We start from the raw sequence: 22,135 nt of genomic DNA, 5'->3' as shown, positions 1-22,135 counted from the left end.
CTGTGGGGGGGAAATGCCTGAACAATGTGCACGAGGAAGGACACACTGTGCACCTGCCATACTGCACTTGACAGCAGTGGGCCTGGCACTGCTCCTCCTGCTCTGGGACAGGAGTAACAGCACCTGTGGGAGTGACCCCATTGTGGGGAGGAGACAGCCTCGCCTGTGCCAGCACAGGGAGTTTGGGAAAGGGTCAACATTTTGGACAAAGCCTCTTTTAAACACCAGAGCAGCTTCTTCAATTAACCAACAATACTGGGGACATTTTTTTGAGGCTGAAGTCCACTGTAGATTAACATAAGAGTGGTTGGCCAGGTGCTGTAAGCTTACCTTGATAAACTGCAGGGAGTATGAGACAGAGCAGAGTGTCAGAGGGAGAGAGATCATCTATTTACAGAGACAATTTAATTACCTTTATTAGCAATTATCATCATCCTCAATTTGTACACAGCAGCTGAATGCAGAGGCCTTAATCAGGTCAGAACTGTGCAGCACCCAGACTTTGAGCACTATGTTAGAGCCTGACAAAAGGACACACAGAACGTGTCAGGGCACGTGAGGACAGGAAAAAGCAGAAGGGGATGAAATAGGAGGTTGTTTTAGCCCAAAGTGGCTGCCAGTCAGAAAAAGCAAGTTCCTTTCCTGCCTTCCAGAGCGTGGCTGCAGAGATCAACATTTGGCCATAGACACAGAAGTCAAAGGTAACAGATGCTCATCATTACTCATATGCCATCCTCCAGTCACAGTAATCTCCAGGAATGCTGCCTGGCCTGAATGCTGGCTCCCCTAGAAAGCCAGTGGTTACTTCATCTCGCTCAGGGATAAAAGCCTTGTCGCCTGGATTCCATGCCCAAGGTCAAGGCTGGTTCCCCAGGGAACAGATGGTCTACATCACTTCAACCATGGTGACTGTGTATGCCATGCCTCACACACACTGAAAAATTGCATCACTTTGCATGGTGGGGTGAGGCTACAGCAGCCCACAGATTGCTTGGTTAGGAGGTTCACTTGTCACAGGACTAAATGGCAGGGGTTTGCCCCCCTCACGTGGTAGCATGAGGGAGGAGTAAGCAGCTCTGTTTCCCTCCCATCCTGCTGCTATTCATCCTTGACAGTCAAAGACTAGGGATTAAAAAACCTCTTCCCTTGCCCTCCTCTCCTCTTTTCCCTTAGCTCATCTAAATGAGGAAAACATGGGAGTAGTGAGAATGGCTGCAAATTTTGCAAAGGGTTTGATGGCCTCCCACGTGTGAAAGCAGGAGGGAAAATGAAATGAGCATTCAGTGGCCACTTGTACTTCCTCCAAAGTTCATGGCAGGGCAGCAGGAGGCAGACATGAGGTAATCCCTCTGTTAGCAAACTGTTTTCAAGTTGACAACACTCCCTGGCTCAGTGTCAAATGACCTCAGCTGCCGTTAAGGTGCACCTGTATCCCCAGGGCACACGGATAAAGGGGGGACTGTTTACCAGTAACCTCGCTCAGTGCTCCTGCCAAAACTTGTGAGGCCTGGGAATGCAGCAGCTCCATTATCTGTGCCCGTGTGTTCCGGCTTCATAAAAGAGTTTGGCAAAATAAACACTTGAAGGAAAGTACCGAGATCAACGTTTACAGAGCCCTAGTGCTGTCTACTGTCTTATATGGATCTGAATCATGGGTCATCCACCGCCACCACCTGCGACTCCTCGAACACTTCCATCAACGCTGCCTCTGCACAATCCTAAACATCCACTGCTCAGATTATGTGACCAATCCATCTGTTCTAGAACAAGCAGCAGTCACAAGTATTGAGGCCATGTTGCTGAGAACACAGCTGTGCTGGGCAGGGCACGTCTCCAGGATGAAGGACCAACCACCCCCTCCCTAAGATCCTGCTCTATGGTGAACTTGCCACCGGCTGCCGCAAGAGAGGAGCCCTGAAGAGGAGATACAAGGACTCCCTGAAACAACATCTCAGCCTTGGCCATATTGATCATCATAACTGGTCTACTCTGGCCTCCAATTGGGAGGGCTGGAGACACACCATCTATAACGCTGCTGATGCCTTTGAGAACGCAGCAGGATCACCCTTGAGGAAAAAAGACAATGCAGAAAGAATCGTGTCTTGCAGAATTTACCACCTAAGGAGTCTTTCTGCTGTGCCTTTTGCAATCGGACATGCCTGTCTCCTATTGGCCTTTTTAGCCACCAGTGTGCTTGTAAAAACGTGGCTAGAGCCCTCCCCAAATCTTCGTTTGCGAAGCCTGGCCATGATGATGATGATGATGATGATGATGATGATGATGATGATGATGATGATGATGATGATGATGATGATGATGATGATGATGATGATGATGATGTGTTGCGGCAGCTTCTGCAGTGCTTCCCAGTTCCTGCTGCCCTCCCCCATCCCTGGAGGGCAGTGCCCTTACTCACAGCTCCAGGATGAGGACCACATCCGTCTTGTTCTCATAGATGTCATGCAGTTTGACGATGTTGGGGTGCAGGACCTGCTGCAGGATGGTGACCTCCCTCTGGATCTCCTCCCGGCTCACCCCGCGCCGGCTCGCCCGGCTCTGCCGCTTCTTGATGAACTTGGCGGCGTATTCCACACCCGTGCTCCTCTCCTGACACTTCTTCACTATGGCAAACTGGCCGCTGCAGGGGCAAGAAGGTGACAAAAAGGCTTTCAGATAATCACAGCTTCCCAAATAAGCTTGACCCTGCAAGGCCTGAGCAGCACTGCTGAGCTTGTTCTGGTCCAACAGAGGGAACTGTTGGAACTCTGCACTTAAAGGCAGTGGAGCATAAGGCAGCCTCCCACTGTGTCTGAAATTTAGCAAAGCCAAACAACATCTGGCAAAAGGGAGGGCAGATGTTACAACCTCTAAAAAACAGAATCAGATCTGCCCCAAAAGGTTCAAGCCACCTCTCCTTCACCAGGCAGTGTTTAAGATCTTCAAGTCTGCAGCGCACCACTGGATGTTCTGAAAGGACATGCATGCATTCAAATATCTGCCTTAGGAATAATCTCTAGAGAAGCACTCAAAGGATTGATAACCCTCTGGAAATGTAGAAACTGGCCTCCAGTAACCAGTTTTCAAATAAAAGAATGGTTCATTCAATATTTCTGCACTTCACTTGATAATTTAGGTGGAAATGTAACTAGAGTAAGAGCAGTATCTCAGTGCACCTCAAGGACAAAGAATTTCCCACTATACCAAACAGTTCAGGGGCTGTACTAAGGTTAAAGGGCATGTACCTGCAGTTTGGTCTCAGGTCATTATGTCCAGACTTGCAAGGAAAAGACTGATCTTACAGGTAACCTTAACCTTTTGCTACTGTGATTTCACCAGACAGGATCCCTTGATAAGAATCGCAAGCAAACTCATGAAGTGCACGCCCCCCCCCCGACTCCACAGGAGAAGCACTGAGCTGTTCCTGTTTTCAATATTATTGTATCCTCCACTGGCTTGGTAAATGAGAGATGTATTACATGCTGTACTTCGTGCTTCATCAGCACAGACATCTGATTGGAGTCTGTCCTCAAACTACAAAGGCAGAGAAATTAAAAATGAAGGCTGTCACTTGGTGCTCAACTGCTCTCAAGAGCCAACACTCCACGGCAGAGGCAGCCCCTCATTTCAAAGGGTTCAAACAAAAGCCAGCCAGCCTGAAGTACTTCTCTGGGGTTTTCATTTTAATATGGGTCCTGAACACTTCCGAGGAGAGAGGCATGAACAGATGGGACAAGGGTCCTTATCCCTTTAGGAAAAATCATTCACAAATGGAATAGAGACTGTGGCCATTTGTCGAATGCATTAATTGATTCACATTTCTCCTGATTTTCTCATTACCTGTAAACCCTAGAGAAATTCCTTCTACAAAATCCCCAAACTTGCCTTAAACATTCTCCTGGAAGAGTTTGCTGTGCAGTGCTGAGAGCTGTTGGTGTATAATACGGGTTTCACGGTTTTTTTGCTTGTCTGACCATATTTTGCAAGACGTGCATCTTGCTTGGTCCAGACTTCCTAAAGAGACACGGCACTGATATTTCTGTGTTTGCTTCCTTGAATTCTCTCTGGGGATATAAATTCTGTCAGCAAAGTCAGGGAGAAAAGACTTTTTTTACGAGTGCTGATCATGGGACCAAACACGGTCACCTTTGCATAGGGATACTGCAGATTTTGTATATTTTTGTTTACACAAAAGCTCACAAAAAATAATAATGGCACGGCGTAGGAATTCCTGTCTTCTCCTTTCACACAGTTATAGTCTGGGACAATTATTTATCACAATATCTATTCCCCTGTGACCTGCTATTGCTCCCCTGCATGTGTACCCGCCAACACACACACTCCTGCTCCTATCCCAGTTTTCATGCTATTTCCTGTAGCTCTGGAAAACAGGCTTTTGCAGACAGTCTTTACTGAGCCAGTTTGTGACTGAGTAGAGGTTGAAGCCACAGAAATGCACAATTCCCTAGCCCAGGACATTAAAGACAGAGTGCAATTACCAATGGATAGTTCATGTGGAGGTCTGTACAGCCAGGAAAAAAGAGGATTTTACAATCACAGTCAGACACACTTTGGATTTCTTGTTGACCACAGAGCTTGTAAGGTCAAGCACCAAGACAACGGTGTTTCTGCACCTCCTCGTGCCTCAGTGTTCAGCACATAAGAATCAAGTGGTGTCAGCTCCCCAAAACTTCCAACCTAGCCCAGGAAAAAAGCAGAAGAAAGGGAAGTATGTCCCCTAGGCACCTGAGTTTACAGCACTGAGAAATGAAGCCATTCGGTTCATTTCACAGGGGGCATTTGTGCCTGAGCTTAGCCTTGAAACTACATTTCACAGCTCAGATGGCCAAAATTCAGCAAAAGACCTTGCCAGAATTCCTGGGCTTAGTATATGGCTGAAATGAGGATGACTTGGGTCATGAGCAGCTGTATTGACAACACACACAGGATAAGCCCAGAGGGTGACACTTCTGGATGTGTCCACCTGGAGCTCAGAATGTCTCCCCCAGCATTTTCCTGGAGAAATTGATCTTAAGAGATCTTTTCCAACCTTAATGATACTATGATTCCTAATTTCTTTTTTTTTTTTCCCCAGGTAGTTAAGTCTGTTCCCTTTCAGAAATGTTTTAGACAGCTGTACAACAGCCTGTCACACACTCAGCACAGGCTGTGCTCAACTGTGGTAACAGCTCAAGACTATGAACAACAGCAGCTGCATCCTGTCACTTGTAATATAATTAGGTACAACATCAAATCTGTCCACCATCAATGATGGAATTCATCCCAGAAATGAAGACAACCTATAATTTGCATTGCTACTATCATCTAGGAGATTTGTCACTGAGAAAACAGAGGCAGTAATTTGTCACTAATAAGAACACAGAGGCAATGTTACTGGGTGGGTTTGGAGTCTAATTTCAGAAACTGTAGAGGAGCACAAGGTCAGCTCATTTAATCACAGGATTCAGGAGAGGATGTGGAAAGAGAGAAACTGGACAATCCAGAATAACAGGATAAGTTCTTGCTCTTTTTTTGAGGCCTACTTTTAACAGGTTGTGGAGGGTAATGCTCTGGGGCAGAACCTTACATGGCAGAGAAGGAGCAGAGCAGCTCCAGGTTGGAATGTCCTGATCATATTCATCTTCATTTAATTTGCTAAAGAATTCTAAAAAAGACGAATTTTTTTATTGTTATTGTTATTTTGGTAGTTGTTAAAGCTTGAAATTCCCAAAAAAGAGATGATACTTTTGAACATGCTGACAGATACACTTTACTCTGAAATATGTTTTCAACGAGTTCTTTGAAAAATAACTGAACCTGGCAGAGGACAGTGCTCTGGCATTCTGCCACTCAAGAAGTGACACTCAACTCCCTCCATGAGCCAGGACAATTTAGTTAGGAATAGATTTGCAAGGGATTTTAGGCACCAGCCTCCCACTGACTTTCACAGTAATTAGGTTCCTGCACACCTGATGGAAAACAACCCCTCAGTCCTTCTGTACTTCATTTCCCAAAGCCTGTAAAATGCAGGTAATGCTGCTCAAAAATCAAATAACGTTATATGGGCTGAGCAGACAAGCTGGACCTACAAACTGATTTCATGTCTCTAGATAGCACTATAATTGCAATTACAATCATTCATATTTTTATTCACAAGCTGTTCTCAACCACTTTCTTTAACTGCCCAGATTCCCCTGCAGACTGCTGTGAAAGTTGGAAGGGTACAATCACAGCCCACTGCACAGAGCAAGACACCAAGACTTTTTCTACAGTTTTTTTTACTCAAATGGTGCCATAAATACCTATCACTCTTCTCTGATGTTGGTTTTTACCTACAGCAGGTGTGGGGAGACCTTCAGTGGTGGGAATGCAAGCCTGAAAGGGTTTATTTGCTGTTACAAACCCCATCCCAAACAAAGACAAAGGATGTCAATCACATATGTGGTTGCCTGTGCTGAGAGCATTAATTTAAGGTTTACTGGACTTTGCAAAGTCTAGTAGGAGTCATTTGGACTCCTTCCCTAACTGGATGATAAATTGTGTCTGGTACCCTTACAGCAAGAAATTAAAAAGACACTCTCTCCAGCGTCAGATACTCTCTGAACTCTGAGTCAACACTGTATCTTGAACTCTGAAAACAATTTTCTTTATGTTTATTGACAGCAATCAGTTACTTTACAGTCTATGACACAAGCCAAGTCAGAGTCACCTTCTGTTGTCCTTTCTCCAGGAAAGGAGCTTCCAGCACCCTTTGCTTTAATTTTGCACAATCTACAGTTAGAGACCGGTAAAAATTCTAAAAATATGTTATGAAACCGTCATGTGTACATTCTTCAGTTAATAGACACAATCACAATAATACTGTTTAGCCAATCTGAACACAGGGCTTCTCTAGATTCAAGAGGCTGCTTTATTTAGTTTCAGCAAAGAAGTGTAATTCCTTCTCACTAACAACAACTGTTTTTATGTCAAGTTTTGTTCACCATGCCTTTCTGCCACTATTAAAGTGGGATTGGTCATCTCAAGCTTAGACAGTCTGCATCTTGTTACTTTTCAATCTTTTTCATCCCTGTTTCTTTTTCTTGGAAAAAAACACACAAATAAATTTATCCATTTATGGTTGTCTTTTTGTTAACTTCCAAAGCAAAGCCCCCGAGAATTCTTGCTGAAGGCCTTCCGTGAATTTGAGAGGAAAACAGCTTTTTCAGGCTTGATCTGTTCAAAATGATTGGAATTTTATTAAGCTAAATGCTCTCCTCCCTCTTTGCTTACACTTTCCAAGGAGACTTCTGCTGGTTGTGACTGCACTGCCAGGCTCTTCCCAGCAGAGAGGACAGGGGTCTGCTGGTAACAACTTCATTTCTTATGCTCTCAGCTCATTTATGAAGCACAGCTCAACCAAAGGCCACGCAAGGTTCACAAAACATGTGCACAAAAGCTTTTGCTGAAGGGTTTTTGCAGGAAGCTTGTGGTCACAACCAAAAAGGCCCAGAAGCCTTCTGTAAAGGGCAATAATTTGCACTACATTTTACTTTATATAGAGGGGGTTTTTTTTAGACTAAACCAGGATTTTGTACAGCAGATATTTAACCTAAGTAAGGAATAAATAGCAAGTCCAACAAAAAACCTCAAACCTTAATCAGTTATATACTCTGCTGACACCTCCTATAACTTCATAAAGAGCTTTAAAAATAAGATTGTCATAAATATCACTGTACTTCTGTTTAAACTGCAAATAAAAGTGAGTTTTGGTTTACTTGTTGTTTTTTTTTTCTCAAAAAAAATGCAAAAAAAGCAGCTACCTCTCCTAAAGCAACTACACAGAATCTAAACTGTGGTAGATGCCAGATTATAATGGAATGATCCCAGATTTTCTGAATAGAGCATTTAACAGGAATTTTGCTTGACTACTAAAAAGTAGCAGAAAGAGGAAAAAAAAACAAACAGCTGCCACTTTTAAAAACACTTATTTTCACTCACAGCTCGTGTTTTACTGACTGATTGAGTGTGGAGGGTGAGTTTCAATATTCCTGAGAGGGAAGTGCTGAGCACCTTTGGACTGTCTGTGATAATGTCCCTGTCTGGCACCTTCCATCCACACCTCCTCCCTCCAGCTCACACACAGGTCACCAACACACCCTGACCCTCCGTGTCCAGGGCCAGGAACGAGTCAGAAGAGCAGAAAATGTGCACTCAGAAGGATCTGCTTTATAGGAATAAGCAGAGAGAAAATAAACCGTTTGAAATGCAAAGGAAATTTGATAAATGTAATGTTTCTGATCCGTGCTAGGAGTCATTACAAGCTCTCAGCACAGTAACGGGCTCGGCCTTGCAGCCCCTAAAACACCACATGGGGGCCTCAGCCCTGAGCCACAAGAAATCTGTCACCTCCCAAAGCATCACCGGCAGCTCCCGAAGCCGCCGGGGGTTTTTGGAAGCCTCCCAGTCCTGCAGTGACAATCGATGTGGCTCCTGAGTGGGGAGGTGCAGAGTCTGCAGTGACACAGCCTGAGCACAGCAGTTCTGGTGACTCCCTGACAGCCTGGCAAGCTTTTTGTGCCATCTGAGCCTCAAGAATAAAATGCACACGATGAAAAATTCTCCCCACTTATCGGACTTAGCTTTTAGATCGAGTATCAGCACTTGGAGTGGTAACGAGCAGAGTCCAGAGCGCTGGGGAAGGTCAGAGCTGACTCATGCTCAGCAGGAACAGCTGATTTGATAAGTTGTTCCTTTTGCTACGTGGAGCAACACCAGGGTCTATGTAATACACACACAGAAGGTTCAGCACACTGTACCTGGGCATTTAAAGGCCCAAACCCAGCCAGATATGGACTGAAAGGAATATACCTGGGGCAGGTACACTGAATGGGGACATTGGATGGTCAAAGGGTTAAAGGATTTTTCTCCTTCCCGTGTAGCAAACAGAGGGAAATTATGCTGGCATTTTAGTCAAGACTTGAGGAAATTATCTGTAAGGCCAAAACCACAAAGGGTTGCTGAAACTCCCATTTCACTGCTCAGCTCTTACAACAGGTTTTCACTCGGGTTCAAAACTGCTGTTGCAGAGTTTTAACTATGATTCATAGATGTCACCTGAGATAAATGAAGCTTGACCATCAGACAAGTGCTAATAATGGTCATGCTAATATTGTGCCAATAATGGTCATGCTAATATTGTGCCAATAATGGTCATGCTAATAATGTGCCCAATGCTTTGGCACTGTCAGCCCAGTGCTGAGCTGCACTATGTGTATGTCATGTGCATTTTTACTCACAGGTGACAGCTTTCATTTCAAAAGCATGGAGTGAATACTATACAGAGTCTATTCTCTCAGCTGTTCAAATTTCCATCTGATTTCTCCCTCAATGCAAACCGGAAAAAATGGTTTCATTTTCACAAAAATGGCAAGGCAAAGACGGGTTAATATTCAGTGTTTTTTCCTAGAATTAGTCTTCAGTGTTTTTTCCTGGGGTTAATATTCTGTTTAATATTCAGAGTTAAAGACATTACAGAATTTGAGCTTCCTGAGCACTACCAAGGAGGTCACTCACCTCTAATTATACTTTCAAAGCCAGACATGGACTAAGGCAATACACTGAGATCACTTCCATCATTAAGGTGGATGCTGGTGATAAGGAATGCATGACTTCGTTACAAAGTAAGGCCAAGGCCAGGTCTAAATCACCAAGGCCAGATCTTTTCAGTTACTGTAGGCAGAGCAGCTTTGTTTTAGAAAAAAAGCTAAGCAACAAAACCTCCCATCTTCTCTGCACTTTCTGTGACAAATCAAAATGTTTTGGAAATAGTTAAAGCGACATTGAAAATTAAGAGGGAAATCTGTTTAAAAAAGGAATAAGCTAAGAGCACTTACTCTGAGAATATAAAGAATATAAAAAGAAAAAGTCCAAAACCAGCGACTGTTTCAGACAGCTGATTACAATCACAGTGATCCTGACCAAGTACTGCATGCCAGAACTGTTTCAGCAGAAGATTCATTATCCATGAAACACATGACTTAGAAGATTTGTAACAAGAAACATTAAGAGAGGTGATGGTTAGTCCTCAAGAACTAAATTTACATTTTGCATCTAATGCAAAGACTTGCTCTGTGTGTGTTGTAGGACAAAATAATCCAAGGTTATTCTTCAAAATTTAAAGAATTAATTTGAAGTACAAATTAATCTAAGAACAGAGTTAAGGTCTGAGAAAGCACAATACTGAACAATTTCTATAGATAGAAAACAATTCCTGGTATGAAGATCCTGCCTGGTGTGTTAAGGGAAAATTTCCCAACTGCAATCACACCCCTGTGTTTACAGGGAGAGTCCAACTAGCTGGGTGACATGGCTTTTTATCATGGATTTCCAAGTCCCTCCCCTACAGTTATCTCTGCTTTTTGTTTTTACAACATAAATAAATATTTGGTAGTTCCCCTGTCAGAACAGTGATTGTGTGGCAGGCTCCAAGGTCCCATCACCACTGGTGAAATGTTTTATTTGCTGTCCTTTAAGGCTTCACCCAGAAGAAAGGGTTTCCCTGTCTCAAGGCAAGGAGGAGGTAGGAATCTGTAGCTGGAGAGGGGGGACTACAGGAGGGATGATGAGCCACTGATGAAATATTGAGCTTGGCTTTATCTTTCTCTCAGCCTCAGTCAGCAGGGGCTGAGAAAGAAAGACTCGATTATGCCCAAACTAACCAAGAGAAATCACAGGGATTGTCTTTGGCATGAAGGCATTGACTGAACCAGGAATAAGCACAGCTCCCAGTCAGTAAGAGAGGCCAGAGACTGGAGTGGCAACTGGAAAGGCTGGCCCACGCTGGAGGAAGGCAGAGCTCCTTCCCACAGTGAAGAGGGGAGACTTCCATGCCCACAAACATCCCTCTGGGGTTTGTGGAGTGCCTCTGTTCAGTGTGAGCCCTCCCACGCTGCAGAGCTGAGCTGCAGGGAGCAGGACACTGCCCCAGGACACTGCCACCCTCACCCCCCCCTGCAGGGACACACCTTCTCAGGGGGCACTGGCACAGAACACTTTGGGACCAGCTCCGTGGCACTTCCCACCCTCAGACCTGTAACAGTGACACTGCCCAGGAGGCACAAATGTCAACAGCTCTCACAGCCTGGCTGGCAACACATTTAGGAAAGATATTAATGGCTCTGCGGTACAGCCTTTTATAAATCAAGAATGATCTGCTACAACGTTCCTGCAAAGGGCTTAGACCAGGATCCTGCTCAAAACAGGCAAATCTGTTAATGTTTCTCACAAAGTTTATTAAAATCAAAATTAAAGGATGCAGGTTTTCACTACTTGAATAAAACAGGCGTTTAGCAACACAAACTCACATTTGCAAAGGGATACATATTGAAAACATTCTGTGAAAAATAAGTTTTGAAGCATCTATTTTTGATCAACAGCTCAGGCACAGAAAAACTCAATCTGCCAGAGAGTCTGACACCGGCAAAGAGTGACAGCATTAAATGCTGGGGAGGACTAAAAAAGGTACTCCCAAATCACACTATCTAGCACCCTTGGGAGAGGGGGAGAGAGAAGACAATCTCCTAATACCTCTGCAGGTACTGATCACTTTAGTCCAGGTTGCTTTCTACCTCTTCTAGACTGCCAGCCTAGTAAAACTGAGAGCTTTTTAAATAAATCCTCATACATATTCATTTTCAAATAAGTTTCCTGAACTCTCTCCCTTTCTTGCCATCAATTTTGACAAAGAAAGAAATTAGTATTTGAATATCCTAGCAATAAGCTGTATTATTTGCTTACAATGTGGAAACAATGTGCTAAATTCATTTTATAGGCTGCTCTTCTTAGGTTCCCTTTTAGCTGTGGCTAGAGAACCTCAGTCCACACAGACTTCAGACTTGCAAACTGGCTGATATTGGGGAAGTAACTTGGTTATATGTGTGTGTTTCAAGTATTGCACACATTCGGCTGCTACAAGGGACAAGGCCATCAGCAACTTGTCTCCAACACCGAGTGCCTGACTCATCGTTTACCCTTTGGAGAAATTGAGCAACAGAGCTGTAAACCTAAGATTAATATTTGAAAGACTGAGGGAATGTTGGAGCCAAGCAGCGAGTTCCACACGCAGCTGCAGCTGTGGAAAACCTGCTCCCCCTTCCTGCAGAGGGCCTGCTCTCACACCACTGCCCAGGCTCAGGACACAACTGCCCTCAGAGCACCCTCTGAGCTGCTGCCAGCCCAGCAGGGACCGTGAGTGTGGTCTGGTTGAGGAGTCACAAATGCTGTTTGCAGGGTGTGCACAGCAGGGGCTGAGGAGCCTTTGCTGCCCAAGGACAGGAATGTCTCATGTCAGCACCAGCCCAGACCCAGCTCGGCCCTGGGAAGCAGCATTTGCTGTGTCACGGGAGCATCCCTTCCCTGCTGCTGTGCAAACAGTCAAGCAGGTGCTGGCTCTGGCAGTGACATCCTCCATTCCATCTTATGGCTGAGCCAGAACAAGGATTTAGTCCTGTATTAACAACTACTTTTGCTCTCAAGAAGTCACAGGCTCAGGAGGACGAGAACAGGACAGACTCTTCACAGACGGTGTTTGGAAACCTTAGTTTTGTAAGTGACTCCTGCTGCCAAAATTACAGTAAAGGAGCCCTTTTACCTGCCAGCAACCAACAGCTTGTTGCAAACACAGTGAACTAATAAAAGGCATCCCCAGGTTCTAAGGGCATCAGTCAGCAGTGGAACACATCAGTCACTGCAATCTGTCCAGCATGTTATTCTGCTTCTAACAAAGCAAGATATCATTATCACTGGCCCTTATCAGTAGTTCCTGCTCAGAGATATACAGGTATGATGAACCAGGTGACACTTCACATTTAACAGAGCTGAAACAAGAGCTCTGCAGAGCTCCTCACACGTGAAAGTGAAAACACTGCCAAAGACAGTGTGACATTGTACCTGCAGCCAGGGGAGGAGGAGGGCTGCTCTGACCACACAAACCTTCACCAGCCTGAGGCCTCTCAGGGTGATTCAACAGCAATGGCCAGCCTCTACCACATTGCTTCAACAACCCCTCCCTTCAAAGTGCCAAATATCCATCAGCTTGAAGAGGAGAGTGATGTTCATCATCTCAAAAGATTCCCAAATCCAATTCGGAAACCAAATTAAAATTAAGCTACTCAGTCTCCAGTCTCTCCCTTTGGCAGTTTGACTGGTCCAGCACATACTAGGGCCTCCTAGGTTAAAAAACCACAGCAATTACACCCTGCACACACACACACTGAATTCCTACACTGCTCACTGTGGTCAGGTTTGCACTGTCAGACTGATACTCTCAGTGCTAGTCAGTACTCAAAAGTAAGCAAGTACAGAAAAGTTAATAGTTAAGGCCTTCCTGAGAGGGAAGGGAATGGAAAACAAATAACCAAAGGAACCCCATTCCCCTTAAAAGAAGTTTTTCTCACCAACTCTAAAGGTGAAACAGCTGAGAGTGAAAAAAAAAAAGATTTGGCAGGCAAACAGCTTCAACTGAAGTGTTTTAATGGAACTAAATTATTGGCCCTTGAAAAAGGGTAATTGCACATACACAGTTATTTACCAAAACCAAATGCCAGACATTGGGAAAGAAGCCAACGTGTCTATAGCCCTAATTTAGCTATTTACATATTAAAAAGGAAAACATTGGAGGGCTGGACAGCAGCTCTCCTCACCCAGAGCTCTGCATGTCACTTAGGGCTGGGGGAGCCCTGTGTGTCCAGCCCACACACCCAGCAGAGTGTTTCAGCAGGTGCTTATGGTGAAGCATGATCACAGCTGGTAATTACAGCTGTAATTAATACCTGCAGATTAGCCTTTATGGATGAAAACCTGTACAGAGGCATTAACCAGTCCAGCTGAAATCCTGACAGGTAAATCTTTTCAGGAACACAAGCACAGTGTTTTGCAGGCAGATATGGATGTGCTGTGTCACAGTGCTGAGCAGGGCTGGCCAGAACCAGACAAAATCAAGTGCTGTCTCTGTGACAACAGCACAGGATGTTCCTGTTCCCCAGCTGGCCCAGGGAACGGGCAGGGGAACTCAGTCTACAGCACAGACACAGACACCTATCTATGAAAGACAGTGTGAACATACCTTTTGTTGTCCTAGTTGCAAAAAAAGAAACAGGAAACACAGTTAGCACACTTCAACTAAAAAAAACCTAAAATATCCAAAGTGCAGTTTTGGTCAGGGGTTGTGTTTGTGCTGTGTACTGTGACTGATTTAGGCTAGCATGCAGAGTCATAGTTTGAAGATACATGGCAAATATCCCCTGTGGCAGCTTTTAGAATCAACTGGTGTCAGCAGTGCATCCTTACCTTCCCAGCTCTTCCCCAATGTCATAAACGTCCTCCACCTTCTGCTGCTTGAAGAAAGCCATGCCTGGTCTTTCATTGATGCTCAAAGGTGATGCAACTGGAATATTAATAAAGAGTGACATTCATTAGGGTCTTCCAAGAGGCCAAGTGTCAGTAACACACACTTTGGTATAGTCACTTTGGATCCACTGCAGCTCATTCATGGCCAAAGTTACCACTGATCAATCAAAATAAGTAATTTAGCAGTCTCAGCTAAGCAGTGAGGGTTCAAACCTGGAAAGAGGTGAGCACCCTTAAGTGAAGGTGATTCCTGGCCCTCACTGATGTACCTGAGCACATACTGAACCAGAAGAACAGAACACACCTTGAAACACAAATGCGATGAAAGCAAAGCAATTAATTAATAATTTAACAAACTTACAGACAATAAAGCCTCTACACTACACTAAAGAGCCAGCATGAGAATCAACATTACAGGCTCCTTCAATGAAGTGTCAGCAGGCAGATCCCGAGCCAGGTAGAGCACCAGGCAGAGCTTCCTTTTGCTCAGGTCAGGCAGAGCTCCTGGGGCACACAGGCAGGACAGCAAACAGATACCTGAGCTGCTGCTGTGAAAAGGCTTTGTGACCCCATCTACAGAGCTTTCAGCACATCTTTCCCCACACACTGGATGTTTCAGATGAGGAGAACACAAGCAGCACTTGTTACTCTGCGTGGTCTGTGCAATTGTGTCCTGACCACAATCTTTTAAGCTGATAAGCTCGGTGAGGTCTGGAAAGACAAGCCTCTCCTTGGTGCATTTGAGCATCTGTGAGTGCATTATGCTGGGCTGCTTTGGGATGGGAAGATGATCAGAAATCACATTATTGCTTGGGACACACCTCCACAGCAACGCAAGTCATGGTGACAGAATAGATTTGAACAGAATAACCGGTCAGGTTAGGACATGTTTGATGTCCCCTGTGTAGATGAACACTGGCATCATCCCCAACAGCCCAAACAACGTCCACTATTCAGATCAGAACACACAAAATAGCTGTGAGGCCTCCAAGCATCACAATAAAATCTAACTACATTGAGCCATGCAGTTAGTCTCATACATCTCTAGGCTTCAGCACCATATCTGTACTTGTCCATGTAATGTGCTTTTCTGTATGAATCCCAGATGCTTCTTGCTTCAGATGCACTGGGCACTTCCAGGTCCTATATTTCTACACAGCTCCTGCACGTTTTTAAATAGCAGTGGTTGGCATCTCACTGGGGCAAACTGTGAAGCATATTTCACTACAAAATAAAGCTCTATTTTGATCCTTTAGAAATAAGCTCAACTCAATGTTGCGAGAAGATTCAGCTGTTTTGATAGATCAGCAGACTTATTATAGAACAGGACTAAGCACCAAAGAGCAATTGCAGTATTCCTGTCAACTTGAAATGCACATAATTTGAAGATTTTTCTCTGACAAAAGCATATATCATAAGCAGCAAATACTTTGTAAAAATTCAACAGCTCACCAAAATGCACCCACTTTTTGTCATGCACTCACCTCAGCAAAAGGACCGGTTGCTTTGTGTGCCCCCACCCCTTCTATAAACCATTGGCTTCTAACACATGGATGGAATGTTGAGTATCAATTCAATTCTTTTCCAAATATGCTCCTTCTATTGCTTCAAAGGAACAGAAATAGTCTCTCAGTGCTTCTACATATATTTTTTGGTTGATGTGAGCAAAACCTAGGAGGAAAATTATTCGACTGCTTTATTTCAAGCAGAAGGGCTACTACATCAATGCTTACATTGATAGGAGCTGGGAATTACTTTCACTCTTTCAAAAAACAGTAGCAATAAGTAAAGGGGTATCAACAAAATCAGATGTCCCCTTATTAGGCAGTGAGCACTAATTACACAACACACAGGCTGAGAAGTGGTACCTGTTTCCATCAGAGAGAAACCACACTGGTTGTGTGACACTGAAGCCCAGAATAACCATCACACCATTAAAATACACTGCAGAAACCAACACTTGTCAGTGGTGAGAATGATGTGTTACAACGTGGGTTATTTCTTTCCACTTCCACTTTCCACCCCAATACAGCCATTTTCTGCCTTTGTCTTTTCAGTGTGTCAAGGCAAAGCCGGGTGAGCAGTTCTGTTACTCTGCTCATTAATTTCCTTCCCAAAGCCACATTCATGCCTGGGACAAAAAGGTCTATTTTTCTTCTCAATGAAAATAAACTGCACTTTGTATGCAAATTACTGTATTCTTCAAGCAATCTTTCATAATTTCATAGAAAGCTCATTGACCAATATTGCTCAGGGCTTGAAACCAGACTCAATAAATGTTTTAGCAGCATTTACAAGAACGAGGACACTTCTGAGCTATTGGCTCCTTATTAAGTTTGTCTGATGCTGCTTAAAATTGTTCAGAGCAGAATTTTCTGAGGTGTTGGTGAAAATCCAGTTCAGCCCTCACAGACTTCAAAAAAGCAAACAAAGGATGATACCAAGCCTTGCTGAAAACCCCAAACCTTTTGCTCACCTTGAACTGCAAAATTAAGTTCTGAGCACATGCAAAAGTCCAGAGCAGGAGAATGTCCAGGTATGAAGAGACACTGCAGAGACTTGCCCAAAGATGGTAAATCCCTCAAGCTGACTACTCCCCTCATCAGAATCCCAGGTACATGGTTATAAACAACATTAATGCAAACACACCTAAAAAATAATTGTTTTCAGAGAGAGTTCATTGCCATTCAGAAGAGCAAGTTAAAAACATTGCTTTGAGAGTGGGGAACCCACCCAAAATACCTCTGGGAACACAGTCACTTTTATGTTTGATTGACAAGTTCACTCCTCTCCCAGCACCCTCCAAAGAATAAAGCAAATTCTGCAGGTGCATAGAACTCGTGCAATATTATCTCAAAGATAACCAAACAATTCTAATCCCTTTTACTGATCTTTTAACTTGCACCCTTTTCAGCCTAGAGCCTTGTTTTTGAAGGCTGAAGGCAAAACTGCTGCAAAGTGTTCAGACCCCCCAGGGGCACCTCTGGTGTGTTGGTGTTTCCCACACCCATCACTCCCCTTATCCAGTCCTGCCTTCCACAGACATCTCTCCCTGGCTCCCACCCAACAGCCACAGTAGCAGATGCCCAAAATAGATCACACACTTGATGACCCAAAACAATTGCCATTAGCAAACACACAGCACAGGGGGGATAGGCCAACAACAGACAACCTTCACACACTTAAAATTCACCCAAAATAAAAATGCCATTCACCAGCAGGAACATAACGCTCCATAAATATTACACACGGAACTTAGAAAATTAAGGTGATTTCACTTCCAAAGATTTTTTTAGACTACAAGTTTTGTTGGACTCCATTTGCAAGTACAGAGCAAAGGAGGAATGAGAGCCTTCGTTATTTTTTTTTCTCTAGTCAGGTGGTGATTTTACTTATGGTGATAAGTGAAAGTAGAAATGAATTAGAGATGGTCAATTCATCTTTGACTCACTCAGACAAAAAAGTTGTACATTCAGGAAATAGAACAAGCCACTTTTTTTCCTGAGCATTTCCATAGCAAGGCCAGCCTCTACTCAGCATCTGTATTGCTGTGTTTCCATAATGACACTCCATAGTATAGGAAATGTTTAATATAAGTATAAAATACTTTTGCTGCTGTATCTAACTCTTGTTTACACAGACCAAATACCCCAAGGCAGCAAAGCATTGCTTACCCTGGGCAAATGATTTTCCTACAGACATGTAACAAAGCTCTAGCAAAGCCAGAAATAGAATACAGGCCTCTGAGATGGCAGTTTCAGGCACTAGAAACATCTCCTGCCTAATCTCTTCACATTCCTAAACTCTTCTGTACCATGAAATGGGAGCTTTTTTACCCTAAGAAATCAGTTTCCCATTGTGATCTAAGACACGAATTTAAACACATTCTTTCTATCAGTATCTGGGTACAGACACTCTTCTTCCAGCACAGAAGTGCCTTTCTAGAGCAGCTTATGCTGCGTGAAGAGACAAATTAATGTACTGAAAGCCACTCTTCTGTAGAGGGTGACAGAATCTGCCTTAGGAGGAGCAGAAGAAAGTAGGTTCTATTTCTCTCCTTTAATAAAGGTTTCTCTGCACAGGGAAGTTATTAGCTGGTCATTACCAAATTATGTGACAATCAGTGACTGGTCTGTACATGTCAAACCATGATAAGTGTCTGCCCACCACTGAATGAGAGCAGATTACAGAAAACAGAGGTGAGACCAAAACTGTTGGACCATTTGCCCTGCCAGCAGCTTTAGATTTTTTTTCCTTTAGGGTGTCTTCTACTCTAAGGAAACCAGTTTCAAGTGACTGAGGTAACAGCTGACTCATCTGACTTTCTCAAGTACACCTGACATGAGCTGAATGACTAAACCCTTTGCCAACCTCAGAACCATCCCCTGTGGCATGTTTTTATATGACAAAACAACAGTTATACTAAAGCGAAATCCAAAACACATTAGAACAGACCAAAGTATCAACTTCCCTTATGAACTGTTTTATAATTCTGAAAAAACTACCAAAAGAGTTTAGAATCAAAACTGGACTGTTTTAAATTAATCATTTGGGTGGGAAAAAAATAAAAAATTTAAAAAAAATCAAACCCACCAAACAAATGAAAGTTATATTGTCTTCTAGTTTTGGTGCCCTAGGCTAAAAGAAAACAGATTTTTATAAAAATTAAAGTGTTTTCCTCTTGCACCCTTCTTTCACTTTCACTCCTTCTTTCACATTTCCTTCTCTTTTCTTTTATCCAACAGGAAAAAAACCTCAAACCCAAACCACCCAAGTAGTTCTTACCCTTTGCTTTCAAATAAATCTAGCACAGTTAAAAATTATATTAATTTCATCAAAACTCTTACTTTCACCAAAATATTTTCCTCTCAGAAAACAACAGCAGCCTAAAGTTTTCTGTCAGAGAAGTGAGGCAGTTATTACTGCCTACGTGTCTATAGCGGACACAAAACACACCCACCGTCTGAGCACTCAGTCCCATTATGGAACCACAGCTCCTGCCAGTGACTCTCAAGGGATCCCAAATTTACCCTGCGGTAATTACATGTGTGGTGAATGACCCGGGGCTGTATTTCCAAGCTTCAGGCACACGTACCAAAGGCGCTGGCTCTGCAGCTAATTGCAGCTCCCAGCGCAGAGCCAGGGGCCGGGGCTGGCGGTGTAAGCGATCCCAGATCCTCGCGTGCCTGAGCGATGATCCCGGTGCGAGCTCCGGGACACGGGAGCAGGGGAAGCCCGCAATGCCAGGCACGCTGGCACCGCGGGGCACTGCCCGCTCCCGTCCCCCAGGCGCCTGCAAGGATTACCGCCGCAGATAAGGCGCATCGCTGCCCCAAAGTCGCCTCTGCCATCGCACGTTTTTCGTATAAATAAAAAAGCATGGGAAGGTCTGAAACCTACTGATGTTTCAGAGCAAACACCTCTCCAAAGGGGCAGAGTTGCGCTTTTCCCCACAGAGCAAGCAGGTGAGCGCTCCGATCGCGGTCCTCAGCGGGCGCTGGCTGACCAGCCAAAGCAGGAGTAATTGCCGCACGTTTCCACCCTCTAATTCACATCTTCCTTTTTGACTGTCCTCTAAAAGGATGCAGGCCAGGCCAAACCAGTCCCCCTGCGCTGCTGCTCCAGGACCCCCAGAGGAGCAGGTGGACAGAAACCCACCGCACCCCGAGGGACGCTGTGCGAGGGAAAAGGCAGGAAGGAACGCGGGGATAAACACGATGAGGTTGCACAGCGCTGCCCGAACGGTGCCAGCGAGCTGAGGTGCGAACCCCGGACCGACTGTCCCCAGCGGCTTCGGGCAGAGACACGGCCGGGCCGAGCGGTGCCAGCAGGTAACGGGGTGTCTGTGGAATGGCTGGACTGCCCAGCCCTGGGGGAGCTGCCTGGGGACGAAGGACAGCTGCTCACCGAGGGGGTGCTGCGGGAGCTGACCTTCCCCGGGTGGCTGCGGGAGGAGCCGGCACACGCCGTGCGAGCGGGGACAGCGCCCGCACCGCCGACAGCCCGGCCCGCGACACACCGGGGCACCCCGAGCCCGCCCGGCCGGACACCTCGGCTGTCCCCGAACCGCGGCACACGGACCGGGAGCAGCGTGAGGGCGGCTCGGTGCAAGGGGCGCAGGGCGAGAACATGGAGAGGGGACTGAGCGGGGGAGCGCCCACTTACCGCGTCCGCCGGGCGGGGAGGGTCGGGGCCGGCAGGAGCCTGAGGCGGCTGTGCCGGAGGAGGGAGGCTGAGGGGGCCGTGCCCGGAGCAGGCAGGCTGAGGGGGCCGTGCCCGCCGCCCGCCCCGTGCCGAGAGCGAGGGAGGGCAGAGGGAGGGCAGGAGGGAGGGCCCGGCCCCGCGCTCCGCCCAGGGCAGCCCCGCGGGGGCGGCGGGGCCCGGGATATCCTCAGGGACACGCGGGTCAGTGTGTCCCGTTCCGTGGCTCCGGGCGCGGCCGCAGCAGTGCCGTGGGGCTGTGAGAGCCCCGCATTCCCACGTGTGGGATGCGGACAGACCACCCTGGGCCGGTCCGAAGCGTTCCAGAGCAGCACAGCCCGCCCAGACTGATCGGGGAACAGTGCAGAAGTAGAACCTGATTTCTTCGCTTTAGTAGATACATGAAAACAATACAAAGAAAATAAGGCAAGTTGCATAAGCCTTGTTCTGTATTCTAATATGAGCCTAGGTTGGTTATTGTGTGGTCTGAAACTCACCCAGTGAAATTGCCCACTGCTTGTTCAAGAAAGTGCTGTGATATAAAGAATGGTGATAAAAAACAATATAAAGAATGGGATATAAAGACACGTTCCCAGTCCTCACTGTGCACCTCAAGCTGCATTAACCTGCACGACCCCAACAAACCTCTGCCACTGCTTTCCAAGCTGCCCCACCCCAAGTGTTGGCTACCAGCAATGACATCCTTCATAGGCTCACTCTCCTATCACAGAGACATCCCCAAAACCTGTAAAACTAGACTTTCTCCCTCTTTATTTGGCAGACAGTAATTGCAATAAATACTGTTTGGCCTCCTTACATTTATTCTGGGCAAGTTAATATCCATCATTTGTTAATGAGGAATGATGTGGGATTGTTCACACCTTCAAAATCAAATACAAGTGCCAGGTTGCCCTCACTTCCAGTTCTCCCTGTGGTTAATGTAACACAAAGCTATGGTAACTTACCATACATAATTAGGAAGGCTGTTTCCATTTGCAGTAAGATGCAAAGACAGATGAATTAAAAAATAATTTTGTTCTAGGCAAGTGCTTAAAGACAGTGCTTTTTATTATCACAGTTGAAAAGAAACTTGGGTTCAGACTTGTTTGAAGTCAAGAGGACGAACTATGCCCTCCTTGCCTGCCCTGGGAGTGGTCACAGCCCACGGGTTCCACCCAGCTCTCCCAATTCCAAAAGGAAAATGGCTGCAGCTGATATTACACAGGGTTGAGAACAGGAAAGGGAAGCAATAGTAAAGGTTTCAAAGGGCAGTGGAAGTATTCAGAACTCTCTGAAAGGGAAATAAAGACACTGCATTCCTCACCTTCAGCTCTACAATGTGATATGACCATGTGGAAGTCATAGCAATCGTCCTATAAAAATTCCCAGAGCAAAGGGCACAGCAGGAAGGCCACCTCTTTTGTTTGCTCCCAGCTGCAAGGAAGGGAACAAAACAGCACAACTGCTTTTCAAATTGGGACAAGCTCTCCCTAGACCCCAAATAACCCCAATTTGAATTTCCCATTTGCTGGCCAGCCCTGCAAGGCTT

At 45.3% G+C, this 22,135-nt stretch overlaps 1 protein-coding gene across 5 annotated transcripts in view; it reads right to left on the bottom strand.

The window, feature by feature from the left end:
* Positions 1 to 20,649, bottom strand: part of DAPK2 (death associated protein kinase 2) — a 42,126-nt gene extending 21,477 nt beyond the window's left edge. The window contains exons 1-3 of one of the 5 annotated variants that reach the window (XM_032699653.1): positions 20,551 to 20,649; positions 14,326 to 14,422; positions 2,417 to 2,638 (exon numbers count right to left, since the gene is read on the bottom strand). In XM_032699653.1, the coding sequence (XP_032555544.1) occupies positions 2,417 to 2,638; positions 14,326 to 14,387 (284 nt within the window). In that variant the 5' untranslated portion in view covers positions 14,388 to 14,422; positions 20,551 to 20,649. Of the gene's footprint in view, positions 1 to 2,416; positions 2,639 to 14,325; positions 14,423 to 14,598; positions 14,764 to 15,869; positions 15,928 to 16,861; positions 17,100 to 20,550 lie in introns of those variants that run through there. The other 4 variants (XM_032699652.1, XM_032699656.1, XM_032699655.1 and 1 more) reach the window with 4 other exon arrangements.
* Between the last annotated feature and the right edge of the window lie 1,486 nt (positions 20,650 to 22,135).

The sequence above is a fragment of the Chiroxiphia lanceolata genome, chromosome 12 (assembly GCF_009829145.1).
Source record: "Chiroxiphia lanceolata isolate bChiLan1 chromosome 12, bChiLan1.pri, whole genome shotgun sequence".
Classification (NCBI taxonomy): domain Eukaryota; kingdom Metazoa; phylum Chordata; class Aves; order Passeriformes; family Pipridae; genus Chiroxiphia; species Chiroxiphia lanceolata.
Note: the sequence above shows the minus strand (reverse complement) of the source record. Positions and strands in the feature narration are given on the sequence as shown.